At 27.6% G+C, this 15,583-nt stretch overlaps 1 protein-coding gene across 1 annotated transcript; it reads left to right on the top strand.

The window, feature by feature from the left end:
- Positions 1 to 13,799: 13,799 nt before the first annotated feature.
- Positions 13,800 to 14,985, top strand: LOC105140543 (RING-H2 finger protein ATL78-like). The gene has a single exon (XM_011047413.1). The coding sequence runs from the start codon at positions 13,833 to 13,835 to the stop codon at positions 14,493 to 14,495; it is 663 nt and encodes a 220-aa protein (XP_011045715.1). The 5' UTR covers positions 13,800 to 13,832; the 3' UTR covers positions 14,496 to 14,985.
- Positions 14,986 to 15,583: the final 598 nt, after the last annotated feature.

Genomic DNA, 15,583 nt, shown 5'->3' with positions numbered 1-15,583 from the left:
AGAAAAGAAAAAAAATGAATTTTTCTATCCAACTTGTATTGGAGATGTTTTGGAGCATGTTACTTCTTCAAGTTAGATCGTATAATTAAGGATTTTAATCTCATAACTTAATAATTGGAACCATACATATGAAATAGACATGATGATGTTCTTTAATTTCTCATCTATATATATATATATATGGTGGTGGACATGGATCCTTACATAAGGTTTCTTCGTGAGGTAAGCTTGTTCAACTTTGGCCTGCTACGTGTGTGCATAACTATCTTCTTTCATAGGTTTATCAAAAACAAAAGGAAAGAAGGTTTCTCAAATAATTTTTTCATATCATGTTTGTCTTAAAATAATTTTTTTAATACAAAAAAAAATTACAAGATTTTTTTGTCTCCAAACAGAAGTTTCATTACAGTTTTTTTAATAAAACAAATTGGTAAGTTTTATATATATATATATATATATATATATATATATATAGACACACACACACATACATATTAACAATGTCATTTCTTATTAAAAAAATTATATAATTAGAATGAAATTTAAAAAATTAATAGGGTCAGTTAAACAATGTATATTATGTTTGTTTTCACCATGAATTCAACTAGTAATTTTAACCTTCTCAAAAAAAAAACAAAAAAAAAACTTACAATTAAAGTAAAATTATCTTTTCCAATGGATTCATTAGGTATTATAAAATTAATTATGGATAAATTAGTCTATACACTTTCTTTCATAATGAAATTATTTTGTTGCCCTTAAAAGCAAAAAAATACATCTTGGGTCTAGGGACTTTTTTGTCTTTTAAATTTGTATAGTAAAATCACATTAATACTCTTAAAAACAAAAAACAATTAAACTTATATAGAAAGACATTTTCATCTTTTTATTTTTATGAACAGTTAAGTTATATAATTACCCTTAAATTAAAAAATAAATAAAATAAAAGCATTGTTCTAAGGGCATTTTTGTGTTTTCCTTATGGTATTTTTATTATTTTTTGGTTGAGTTAGAAGCTCTTTTGTAATTGTTAAAATTTTAATATTATTTTAAAAAAGTTGCTAATGCATGGCATGTGACGGTTCTCACGACATTTAAGCGATACATATAGGACCATTCAATTACTAAAATTAGTCATTCGTGATAATATTTAGAGTGACGTTTTATCCTTTTCATGATGATGGGTTGTGTTCATAACGGATATGTAATTAGGTATTGGTGATCTTTTTTTTTTATCTTCTCTATTTTTTCTCTCCCAACCTAAAGATTTGTGTCAGTCATTCCAAAACATAATTATGTCCTTTAATTTTTATTCCTATCTCATTTTTTTTTTATTTGTATTTGTTTTGTTTTTAATGCATTTTTTAAGTTTAAATTGTTTTTAATTTCACACCTAAGTATTTTATTTTATTTAGTTTTTTTTATTCAATTTGATCTTCATTCTTTTGATTATTTTTTTTTAAATAAGTTTGTCCCTCATCATTTTATTTCTTTTATCCTTTTTTATCCCATTTCAGTCCTTATTCTTTTTATTGTTATTTTGTTATCGTTTTCTTAATTTCTTTTGTTTTTCAATTTAATGACTAATTATTTTTCTTTCATTTGATTTTTATACTAGATTTGGTCTTTATTATTTTATGATTGAAAATTTTACTTTGTGATTTTTTCATGTCTTTCTTTTGATTGAGTAATCTCGTTCTCATTACCCAAGTTATTAGTTTTGAATATTATCCTGTTTTAAGTTGCGTCCTTTTTTAGATTTTTTATTATTTTTTTTAATTTCATCATTTGACAATGAGTTATTAAGCTTCATTATTTGTTTCACTTTTATTTTTATGAATTTATTCCGATCTTATATCTTGGCTAACGGGTTAGTCAAGTTAACTCTAATTGACTTTTGGTTTGTCTTTTTTTTCTTAGTGTTGTTTTTTATGAAATTGATTTTTGTCTAATTTTATCATTTGATATTAACTTTTTTACCCTTAAACTTTGTGATTTTCCTCCTTTTTTTTAGTGGGATCATCTTAAGTCTTAAGTCTGAGTGAGTTATGTTAACTCAATTAACTTCTTTTTTTTTTGCTTTTTTAATTTAGCTTTGATCTTTTTTGCTATTTTTTTAAAAAAATATTTGATTTTTATCACAATCTCATGTTGCAAGTGACCTTGAACTTTATGGTTTTTTTATTTTACTTTTTGCAATGTTATCTCAATCTTCTATATTAGGTTATATGTTATTTAATTTAACCCATGTTGACTTAAATTGTCATCAGCTGGACATCTTTTTTTTATTTCATGAAAAATTTGAGCTAGCCCATGGCATTGCGTGGGCCATCTATTTAGTCAATGACTAAGGTCTTGTTTGTTCTTCCAATGACAATGTCTTTTTGCAAAATTTGATTTGTTTTTCTTTAATTTTTTTTTGTTTTTTGATTGTTTTGATGTAATGATATTAAAAATAAATTTTAAAAATTAAAACAAATATTAATTTAATATATTTTCAAATAAAAAATACTTTGAAATATAATTGTTATCAGAGTAATAAATAGGCTCTAAATATAGAGTATAAAGAGAGGTTTTTAAACTTAAGGAATAAGATTTATTTGAAAATAAAGTTGGAATTAATTATCTAGTTGAGTTAGAGTCATATTTGAGGTTCTTTTTTAAAAAAATAAAAAAACACAAAAAAATATTTTTTTTCATAGGTGCACGTATTCTTATCTCACTAGATTATACCATAAAGATGGTAACATTGGATGATAGTGGCCAATATAGACAGAATATATATCAAATTTATAGAACATGATGGTTTTGCTTTAACTACATTGACTTGGCTAAACAAAAAACTTAATATCATTTTTTACTTTGAACAATTAAATAGTCTAATTTTAATAATTTAGTGTTTTAGTTGATTTAATTTTAATTATTTTTTTAGATATTATATTATATATGGAGATTGGAAAAGAAAAAAGAAAGAGAACATTAAGAGAATAAGAGAAAGTAAAAATATAAATACAAATACAACATAAAGCCAATTTATTAGTTGTTTAATAGAAAACGAAAATTTGATCTTTTTTTTTAAATTAAATCCTATAAATATTGAGAAATTTTGAATTATCATAGAAGAAGTGGAACTTGTTTTTCAATTCAACTGTTGAGCTAGTTTTAATATTAATTATATGTTTTTTTATCCTTTTAAATAATCTAATATATTTAAAAATTTGATAGGTTAATTCTAGTTGACTTGAGTTATTTTTATATTTCTTAATTTATTTTTTAAAGAAAACTTTAATCTTTCAATACTAAATTTATTATTAATTATACTTTATAATTTCTTTTAATTTGATTTCTATTATATAATTATGATCTCATGACTCAAGTTATAAATTTGACAGATTAATATAGGTTGACTCAACCTATTTTTTAGGTCCTTTTTAAAATTGTTTTTTTTTTTTTCAATTTCATCTTTCAACATTGACTTTCATAATTTCTTTGGATTTATATTTTATGGGTCTTCATGGTCATGACTGTTATATGGTTTGACGGGCTAACCCAAATCAGTCTAATATGTTATCGTCTTAATATTTATATATAAAAAACCTCATCTTAAATGTCACAAGATGACGAGTGATCTACATGCATTAATAAGAAATAAAAGGACCAAACTAGATCTTTGACATTTTTAAAAACGCAATTGTACCATTGAAAGACCTAAATGTGAAACAGTAATGCAAATTTAAGGTTAACTTAAATTAATATTGGATGAATTTGCATAAAAATTAAGTCCGAGGACTTAATTAGATTTTTAATATGTTAATTTGATTTAATTATTAGTCTAACTAAAGGTTTAATTAATTTTATATATTAACTTAGATCAAAATTAAAAGAATTAATTAAGTGCAGGGACTTAATTAGACTTTTAAAGGGTGAAATTAATTATATTAAGGATTTAATTGGTGAAAAATTAGTTTGGAAGCTTAATTAAGAATATTAAAATTTTAGAAGACCATATTTAATGTTCAGAAGCTTAATTGGATGATATCAGGGGTGTAATTGTAAGAAAATCAAAGTTTAGGAATCAATTAATTGTCAAATTGAAGAAATTCATAACCAAGGACTATAGGGCAACATATTCGTAAGTTTAGGGATATAAATTAATCAATATCAGTGATTAATTTAAAAAAAATTAAAAATATAATAGTTGATAAAGGCCACACTAAACAAATTGAAAATCATGGACCAATTTGAAGAAGCCACTCAAATTAGAGGAATTCAATCAAAACTTTCAAGGGTGCGATTGAAAAAATTAAGAAGTTTCAGTGGTTAATTGTGGATGCATGTATTACAATTAAGCTTTTATATTGGTAAAAAACAATTTAGAACCATATTTGTATGTTGACAATATGTTATAGACTTTGATTCCTAAGTATTTTAATATTTACATGTTTATTGTTGCTTCTAAAGGTTTAAGCATGTAGATACGAGTGTATGTGATTTTCATGAATAGGTATGAGTCTTTTTTCTGGGTTTGAATGCACTTTTATGGGTTTTAGCTTTGTTAGGTATTTTCTAGGTTTATAGGTTGGTATTCTTTAAATGAACATTATCTTTGATTTTTATGTCGTTTTGATCGTTTATTGGTTCTTATACATGCACAAAAGACTATTAATTGCTAATCTAGGGTCCCAGTGATTTTAAAAACATTCAAATCATGTCATTTAATCTTTGGTTCTTCGTCCATGTTTTTAATAAAAATCAAATAATCATGATAATTGTTTGATTGCTGTCCTAATCCAACCTTCAAATTTTGTTTGAATGATGTTTGTGCATGTTCCTTCACCTTTCAATTTACATAATATGGTTTGATCTTGAATCAATGTTTTTTAGGTTCTTTGTGTGTGTTCTTCACTATTCGTAATAAGATTCAAATAAAAACCTCTATGATTTTAAAATTTTTGTTTTGGTTTCTTGACTTTATTTTTAGACTTGGCTCTTTGGGCGAGGAAGCCAAACTCACATGGTAGGGTTAAGTCCATTTATGCTAAAGTAGCGTTTAGTAAACTTAAACACAATATTTTATTCTTAAGATATGTTTGCTAAACATTGCCTTACAATATTTTTTTAAGCCTGTGATTTTTAGTTAAAGGTACTTTTTCAAACATGCCTAACAGACTTACAAATTTTCCAGCAATGTTTATTTTTTGCTTTTGCCAAACAAATCTCAAATAAATTCTAAAAAATTCTAAAATCCCATGTGATATGGTTGAGTCCATTAATGCTAAAGTAGCGTTTATCAAACTTAAACGCAATATTTTGCTCTGTGGTATATTTGTCAAACATAACCTTAAGACAATTTTAAACCTCTTATTTTTAGTTAAAGGAGCCCTACAATTTTTCCAACAATGTTTATTGTCTGCTTTTGCCAAACAGACCTTGAATAATTTCTAAAAAAATTTGAAAAACATTTAGGGACTATTTTAAATTTAATTGTAGGTCTCTCACATGTTTTTCAACCACCTATACTATAAGATACTAACTTAGTATTAAATATAAATTTTTTCTTTAAATTTTAAGGAAAAAAACAAAATAAAAAAAATAAAAAAATTTCTTATATGAAAAAAATAAAAAAAATACATTTTATTCATGTGCATACAGTTAAATTCTAAAATTTTCATGCATATTTCATATGAAAAATAAAAATTACATTTTTATCATACTTGAAAAAATATGAAAAAAAAATCAATTAATAGGTATCATGATAAATTTGCAATTATCCATAAGGATTTAACCAACATTTTAAAAACATTATAAAATCATTTTTTTTAAAGATTTGGGATATATATTTTACATAATGTTTGGCTTTATAATGTTTAGATTTTAGCCTAATAAGATAAGAATTTTTTTAATAATGAAGATTTTTACCTTAGATAGACTAACAAACAGAAACTTGATCTTTAAAAAAAATAATCAATCAATAATGGTGTTTGCTATAAATAGGGTGATGCGTCTTGCTCATACATAACTAATCTCTTTATCTAGATTCTAACATACTATTAGATTTTCTAATAATCATATTATATTATTATTCTCAATACTATTAATCATGTCTTTTTCATGATTAATTCCTAACTCTTCCAAAATACCTCTTAATCCATAGTCATACCAGCTATCTGACATAGTGCATAACATGACGTTAAATTTTTTATGTCGAACTATATTTTTATTGGTAACTCAAATTGATTTTTAACTCTTCAATAAGATCAAGTTATATCAAATCAAACCCATCCAATTTAATTATATTTTACTATTGCAAAAAGGATAATAGAATGCTAAGATATATTTTTATATTAAAAAAATTGGTCCCAGTACAGACCAATAATCTAGTGAATATATAAGAATTAAAAGAAGAACCGACACATCACGAATTTAGTGACCCGAACCACTCCCCTTTTAATTGTCCATAGTTTATCAATTTCTTATTGAAGCCGATAGGCAGCCCATGGTTCAAAGGACTAATAAAACTGTATGTGCGTGAATGGTTACATGGCCCTGAAAGCCTTATTTATAATGCTCCTACAGAGCATGCGACAACCAATTTATATTGAGGCTTACAGTTGAAGCCCAGCCCATTTCCAGATAGACGAAGGGTTGCTTTCAATCTATCATTATGGGTGGGCCAGGCCTGAAAAACAAAATGTGAGTCTTGGAAAAAGAATTGATGAAACTGTCAAATATCGAACGAAAGTTCAGCTCGGGTAGTAGGCTCAGCAAGATTCAAGCCCAGACTTATATTTATTTGATCATGTTAAAACTTAAAAAGCATAACCCACCTCCATGCCCCCCCCCAAAATAATAATACTAATGGATTTTTTTTTTACATAAAGCCTTTTATACTCTATTGGTTTGTAATGCTGTCAAATAATAATGTTGTAAAAAAATAAATAAAGATAGTAGAAACTAAATATATTTGGCTGAAGAATAAATATATAAAAATAAATCTGTTTCTGGAATAATGTTTTGGTGGATTTATGTATTTTCAAAATAAGAGGTATATAGATGATATATATTCAAAGACAATATTTTTTATTTTTTATCCCTTAAATGTCAATATAAAAAATTCTAATTAAAAAATTATTCAACTAAGACATGTAAGGATAAAAATAGTTATTAAGATAGTTTAAAAAACTAATTTAGGTGTCAATTCAGGGCAAAACTCGGGTCATGAGTCGAGTTAACTCGAGTTAACTAGAGTCAGCTTAAGAATAAAAGTGGTTATTATCATAGTTTTAAAATTTAATTTGGGGGTTGACTTAAAGCAATGCCCAAGTTATAAGTGGGGTTAGTTGACCATTGATATATGTCAGTGTAAGGACAAAAATGATTCTTATCATAGTTTTAAAATTCGACTCAGGGATTGACCAAAGATAAAACTTGGGTCACATGTCAGGAGAGTTAATATCAAATAAAAATAATTATTATCATAATTCTACAACTTGATTTGGGAGTTCATCAGGGACAAAGCATGGGTCACAGATTAGAAGGGTCAATCTAGGTTAGCCCGAGTCAATTTAATAATAAAAATTATTTTTATTATAGTTTTAAAACCACATTTAGGGGGTTAATCAGAGTAAGACGCAAGTCACATGTTGGGAAGGTCACAACGAGTTGGATAAAAATAATAATTATTATAATTTTAAAATATAACGAAGGATTCAACCCAAGACAAAGTAAATGTTACAGGTTGGGAGGGTCAACTTATCAAGTTGGTTTTGGTTTTATACGACGAGGAAAACAATTTCTTTTTGCTAAAATGGATTTTAATGATAAGTCATATTAATTTATTAGGTCAAACTTACCATCATAAAATTTCTCTTTTACTATATATATATAACAATACAATGTAATTTAAGAATTACTTTTGCAATTTATTAAATTATATTCTAAATTCTTCATTAAAGATAAAATAACATTGTTTAGCGTGTTTATAAATAATATAAGATTGTTCTTTTCAACAAAAAATAAAACTAAAAAATATACTGAAAACCTCTTTCACAATTAATTTATATTATTATTTTTTTTCTCGTAAGATAAACTAAACAAAGTCAAATATATAAAAAAAATCTTTATATATATATATATATATATATATATATATATATGCAGGGAACAATGAATTTGTAAAAAAATTTACTAGAAGGAATGTGATTATTTTCAATAATCGTAATAAATTATGCATGAAATAGTGACGGATACAAGAGTCCCAAGTCAACTAAACAAATGGAAAACAGTACATTAGCCTATAGTTTATATGTCTAAATATGATAGACAAAAAACATTAGCCTATAGTCTCAGAAAAGACAGTTTGGTGGTTGTATCTCCTAGTCATTTGTCATTCTAAAATGAAACATTCTTCCCATTCCCGACTACGAAGCTAATACAATTTTGCGTGCATGTAGTCATTTCCTCTCCTGGTTTTATAACAGAGACTATTCCAAATGCTTGGTAATATTGCACTTAGAATCGGTAAACTATCATCAAAGACGGTCGAATACTTTTTACAAACAGTCTCTTTCCATCTGTGTTGAGCTGGACTACATAGCCTCTATAACCACTTGAAAAGCAGTGTCTTAAAGAGACAATACCCCATTCTCCTCTTGTTTTTCTATAGTCACAACATTCCATTAAACCTTACAGATCTTCCTTTGCTACACAACGCCAGCCCAATGAAATCGCCGTTGGATTTCCGTTAAAATATTGTAAACACCCATAGACATTAAGAAAATAGACATAAAATAAAGAGGTAATGAATTAAGTACTCTGTATTATGCATATCCTTCCTACCATGCTAAGCATCTTATCCTTTCATATTGAAAGTTTGCTTTAGAATTTTGCAACGACTGGCTTCCATGTTGATATTCTCATTGGATTAGCATCTAAAATTAGTGTTATTCTATTAATTATTTTCTGTGTTTATTAGTTTTAAAAAAGAGACAAACACAAAAAAAAGAGAGGATAAAACTCATGACACACCAAAAATAAAAATAATAAGAATATATTCAATTAAGATTTTTTTTCTTCTAATTATATCTACTTTTTCTTTATAATAGGCTCAGTAAGTAATTAAATAATAGGATGTCATTAATTAGTTATTCACTTAGCACCGTAAGATTTTTCATGTCTATATTATCAATCTATTTAAATCCAATCAATCTAATCTAAACCCAATCAACCTGGCTTCATCATGTGATTTGCTAAAAGCTAGCCTTTTAAAAAGCAAAACAAAAATTACTTTTTTTCTTTTCCGTTATTTACTTGAAACAACCCAGTTTTCTGTGTTGTTATTTGGTGACACTGGTCCATGGCTAGTGTAGGTTTGAATTAAATTGGTTCATCAGGAGGTGTACCTCTAGTAGTTGTGTAATCCCGTTCTTGAAGTCATGCTAGGATTAAGTCCGGTTTAATTCATCCATCAAATAGCTACATGAATTCCACGCAAACACACACTTCGATATTTCCATGCATCTCTGTAGATATATACTAAGATTGTTGAGATTAGATAGTTATATCAATTGCTAGTGTGTAACATTTGTGAAATGATATTGGGCTCACAAATAAAATAAAACCCTAGTGAAATCCAGCCAAGACCGAGGTGGATGTGCAAACTAGTGGGGCTTCTAGCCTAGTACGTGCAGACAAAAGCTTAGCTTATATCCTGTTTCTTATCACAACAAATACAGAAAGCCATTGGATCCAGAAAAGAAAGTACAAGAAAAAAAGCACAAGTAACACCACTGTTCTCTATGGATAACTTAATTTCTGAAGCTTATCCACATTATGAGCACCGTACACAGACGCGATACGATCATGAATAGCTAGATTCTTGCCGAGCTTTTCTTGACCTTTACGTTTAATTTAATCACTTTCCTAGCTATACCACTTTGAAGGTTTTATGTACCTGATAAAAAGATTCTACAAAGATCTAGCATGCAATGTTACTTTTAATCATAGCCACAAGGAGAAACTAATATACTAAACTCAGATTGCAATCTGACTACTTGCTTGCCAACTTGATGCAAAACTAACAGCACCATTCTCTTCCTAATTGCGGGAGGATGCAGGATGTGATGGATGATCAGGGAAGGCCACCTCGTGATGGTTTTAGTCTAAAATATTATTTTAGATTAGAGTGTGTGAGAGTTGGTAGACAGGAAAATTAATGGCAAAAAGGCATTAAGGGATATTACATGGAATGATTGTCCCCATTATTGTTCGATTAACTAGAATTCTAAGAGCTAGCATCTAGTGGAAGCAAATTTCTCTTGGGAATATTGACTCAGGCATGATTCACAAAAAGTAATATCATAAGAAGATGTAATAAGGGCAAGAAACAAGGACATGAGCTGCACTGCTAATTAATTTTAATTGTCTTGAAGGCCGAGGTATGTATTCTCGAGATTAATTTTCATATACCTAGATAATTAAGCTGCTCTCCTTTCGAGTTTGGGTAGGTCATATATTGATTTTATCTTCCATCGTGTTTGACAAATGGTAGGCTAGTTACTGTTGGTTCAAGAAAACGTATATACTTGCCAAAAAGAAGAATTTTTTAATTATGTTATTAATTTAATTTTAAAATTTTGTAATTTATTTGTATAACTTGAATTTTCAACTAAATTATATGGAAGCAAGCTCAAATTAAATTAATTAATTTTTTAAATTTAAATAAAATTTTGATTACAGGTAAAAACATAATTTGACTTAAAAAAACATAAGATGATAACTTTGTTCTAAAAAGTTATTAAGATAATGACAGATTGAATAGATCTTATTCTCCCAACAACCAGTATCATAGACTACATTCAGTTTAATAATTTTTTTTTAATTATATGATAAATATATATGGTTATAAATTTGAGCACCAAACTAAAGATAAAAACTTATTTTAAACAATAATAACTCTATAGAATATAAACAAAAATAAATCATGTAATTTATTTCTTAACCAATCAAATATTAAAAAATAAAATCTAGAAAAAAAACAAATATAGAATAAAAAAATATTCGGTCACTGAATATACTCAACAAACTATGAACTAGGTGATCCAAGCTTGAACCTTAAACCTGTGAACTAAGTTATAGACTTCATTGGGATTATAATATGTTTTTTAATACTATTTTTATTTAACTATATAATAAAAGAAAATAATTAATCATAAAATTAAACATAAACTCAATATTAAGATGTTGAAAAAATATTAAAATAATTTAAACTTGTTAGATTTGCGAACCAGGTCAACCAACCAAACCTGTGAACATGTCTATGAACTTTATATAATTTAATAAATGACATATCTTTGAAACTATTTTTTTTTTACAATATGAGAAAAAAATAGATAAAAAAAGGTCAAGTTCAATAACAAAATAGAGAAAAAAGATACCCCAACCACCCCATTTTGGCTTCATAATTTTTTTCTTAAACAAAAATAAAATTGAAAAAACTAAGAGAGAAAAGTAGATGAAGATATTTAATATTATAATATGAGTCATTTACCTAATTGTATATAATAAATTTGTTTATTAATTTCAATTTGATGTAGAAATTGATACACATATAAGATTTAATGAATAAATCATAAAGAAAAAATATATCATGCAAGATTGTACATATTAAAACTATTATAAGAAATAAATATTTTTTATTTATAAAAATAAATTTAATATATAAAAAATATAAAAACAACAAATGAATAATTCTAATCTTTTAAAAAATTAACATATCCAATATATTTAAAAACATAATTGCTACTTAAAAAATAATAAATAATCAAAACAAATCCTAGATAAGTAAAATACATACTTAAAAATTATTTATAAATATAAAAAAGTTTTAAATTAAAAAACAAAACAAAACGACACACCCATACAAAAAAGGGTAAGGTCAAGCGTCTGGCCATAAATAAAGAGTATGTGCGTGGACCTTAATTTTTTTCGTAAGACAATGGGGTGGATGACATGATGACATGTGATCCACCCCAATTTAATTTGACGACACATTGTTTTCCTAGAAGACGACAAGTTATTTGGAATCTCTAGATTTTAGTCATTATGATGGTCGGAAAATTAAGGTGATTGATTTTTTCTTTAACAAACCTATTTTCAACCAAAAAAACTAAGAAAATATCGTAATAATCTTCTTTAACCAACCTTAACCTCCAAAAGCGCAAGAAACTACCTCCAAAAGTGCAAGAAACTACTTCAAAACTTAAAATCAATCCAAAACCCAATTTCTTATAATGCTTATATATGTTTTTATTCTTTTGCACTTGCAATGTAGAAAACACTTAATTCATACTCTCTTTGTTATATGAAAGTATTTGTAAAAAAATCTAATGTTTTTTTGTGGTTAGAATTGTAAAAATGACATTTCTCTTTCTCTTTCTATTAGAATTTGATGATTTCCTCTTTATCCTCTCCTCTCACCTAATAAAAACTGCAAAATAATAAAAATAAATTTTTATATTGAAATTAATTATTCTAGAATTAAAAAACTGATCACCTAATAGCTAAAAAAGATAAGAACTCAAATGTATTTTTTAAACAAAATTGAAAGACATCATCTATTTTACTTGTATTTTTCATTTGAGTCCTTCATCTTTCAAGTCAATTATTTCTTAAAAAAACTTGTAATTAGATGCTAATTTAGGTTAATAAGGATGCAATCATGCTTTTTTAAAAGAATTTGGGAATCAAATTGAATTTTCTAAAAGAAGACACCACTGTAACACACAATAATATGTTAAATGATGACCAATCATTTTAGAACAGTAAAGACGATAAGCCATTTAGTTTGTGTTATGATTTTAAGATTCTAGATATTCTCTTACAAAATATCTTTGGGTACTTACTGTACCATGATTAAAGTTCGGACAAGGTCAAAAGCAGTATCAGTTAGTGGTAGGAATATGGGACTACACGTTCAAAAAGTGTTAATAAAACGCCCTCCCTCTCGAATCTTAACAGATAAACACTATCTCTCCGATAGAGAAACTCCATGGACCATTTCTTGGACTGTAGGTCCCAGCTGGTACGATTTGCTGATATGATTCAATCGAGAAAGGCAACCGCGCACTTTGCAGCAGAAAGTGGGATGGACACGTTTCGAACTGAAATCCCATTGAAGCCATGGTTATCAACCCGACCCAAGAACCCGTGTTGTGGGTTGGCGACTTAGGAAGGAAACCAAATCTATCCCAAAACAACTTCATTATTTCATGCCTTTAAGAATATTGAAACTATATAATTTCAGCTCCCTTTTCTTGCCCCCATGAAAAAGGATATTTAAGAAAAAAACTAAAACGATATAATTTTAGATAAAAATTGAAACAAATCTTTAAAATTAACTTATTAGATTACCTAAATTTCATCAAGTATATTCCTAACCAGATTTAAATTAACTTAATATAGACCAAACTTTATATTGATGAGGGCTACGTTGATAACTATAAATTAAAGTATTAAAAAGTGTAGTAGCTCAATTAACATTCTCCTCCCTCTACTATGTAAAGTTTTCAGCTAATTTTGAAAGAAAAAGTTTTAAATTAAAAAATAAAAGTAAAAAGTACTGATTAAGTGGAAGATCCACATAAAATAGAAGATAAACCATGATGTGGGGGCATAAAATCTGAGATATTCCTAGACTTCCAATACAAGAGGTGAATCCAAGCAATCCAAGATCGTTCATTAAAAAACAAACTCAAAAGGTTTATTCTTTTCCTTCTATATATATAATCCCAATACAAGAAGTAAAATCCAAACTCTTCATAGTCATAACACAAATGTCTACCACGTTTCCTACATCCCCTCTACTCTTCCAACAATTTCCTGGGGATTTTCACCCAAGAAAACTGTTACTACACAACCCTCTTTCCCAACCATCTTCCATTGCATCTCCTTCACCTTCTGGCAACATCCAAGATCCATTGAATCCTAATGCCAGTGGCGATAAGCACTTCGATATAAATGTTGTTATGGTCCTTATAGTCCTAATATGTGCACTCCTTGTTTCACTTGGACTAAATTCTTTCATAAGGTGTGCAGTAAGGTGCTCATATTTAAATGGACATTCTTCCAATAGAGGGATCAAGAAAAAAGCCTTGAGAACTTTTCCTATAGAGAATTACTCCCCAGAGAAGAGTAAATTGCCAGGGCTGGACACACAATGTGTCATATGCATATCAGAGTTTGTACATGGTGATCGAGTTCGAATTTTGCCCAAGTGTAGCCATGGATTTCATGTGAAGTGCATTGATGAGTGGCTTAGCTCACACTCATCTTGCCCAACATGCAGGCACTGCCTTATGGAGACGTGCCGAAAGATTGCTGGTGTTAGTCAGGCTAGCTCATCGGAACAACCACCTTCTGTAGCGCAAGAAAGAGTTGTGAACATTGCACCCCTAGAGCGTGAAGGTTTGGTCTGCAATTACAGGGAAGCCAGCTAAGTCAAATTTCTGTTTTTTGGCCATCAAGTTAAAATCTACCTAAGGTTACCGAATTTGAATTTCAAAGCTGTCAAATGACCCAGATCGATTGAAGTTGTTGCCAATTCAGGGGCCACAATGATAGTCCTATACCATCGAATTTGGCTGGGAAATTAAATGATTTTATTAATGACAAGTGCCGAAGGTGGTGGCTGAGTGGTATTGCACTTGTTATCCTCTGATGTTGAAATTTGGAATATGCCACTCAATGTCCGAAGGAAAAAGAACTACAATCTTGGCTGTTGAAAGAACTTCACTTCTTTTTCAACCCATAAAATTTGTTTTTGAGAACGACTAGCTAGGCTTGAACATGAGATTCTCACTATTTACACTAGTTTGGAGCTGTAACTTTTTGTTTTGGGGGGGAAATTCGGAGAATCATCCCTTTTTTGCTGTGTGTATATATACTTCTTGTTGGTGATATCAAATACAGTCTGTTTTTGCGACAAAATTCCTACATTGGCAAGGTTACTTGTAAAATTGACAAGAAAATATGTTTCACGGCACCGGTACCTGTAAAAAATAGCGTTATTATGATTATACACAATCCCACCTTTATCTTATACTTAATTGTAGAATAAGGTCATTAGATTCAAATTCATAATGGTATAATTATTAAAATTTTAATATTATATTAAAAAATTATTTCAATTTAAAAATTTAAATTATATATGATATCTCAAAAATAATTTTTATAATATTTTCTATAAGTTCTGAAAATATCTCTCTTTTTCGCAGATGGCAACTAGTCTAGTGAAGTTATAATCAAGTGCATAATAGCTTCATATGAACCACGTAACAATCAACAATTCCTCGTATACTTAACTTTCAACATAAAAAAATTATTTAGGATGTAAAAATAAATATATTTAATGAGTGTTTGTTTTGTATTTTAACTACAAAAACAAACACACACTTACAGTTATGTGTGACATATAAAATTACTTATATATATTACTCTTCAAAGTTGTATACAAATTTACAGTTCCTGAATATATTTAATTTTCCATTTTCACATATAAATCTGCTTAAAATCTTGCTAATTGGAA

Source organism: Populus euphratica, unplaced genomic scaffold, assembly GCF_000495115.2.
Source record: "Populus euphratica unplaced genomic scaffold, PopEup_1.0 scaffold107.1, whole genome shotgun sequence".
In the NCBI taxonomy this organism is placed as follows: Eukaryota; Viridiplantae; Streptophyta; class Magnoliopsida; order Malpighiales; family Salicaceae; genus Populus; species Populus euphratica.
Note: the sequence above shows the minus strand (reverse complement) of the source record. Positions and strands in the feature narration are given on the sequence as shown.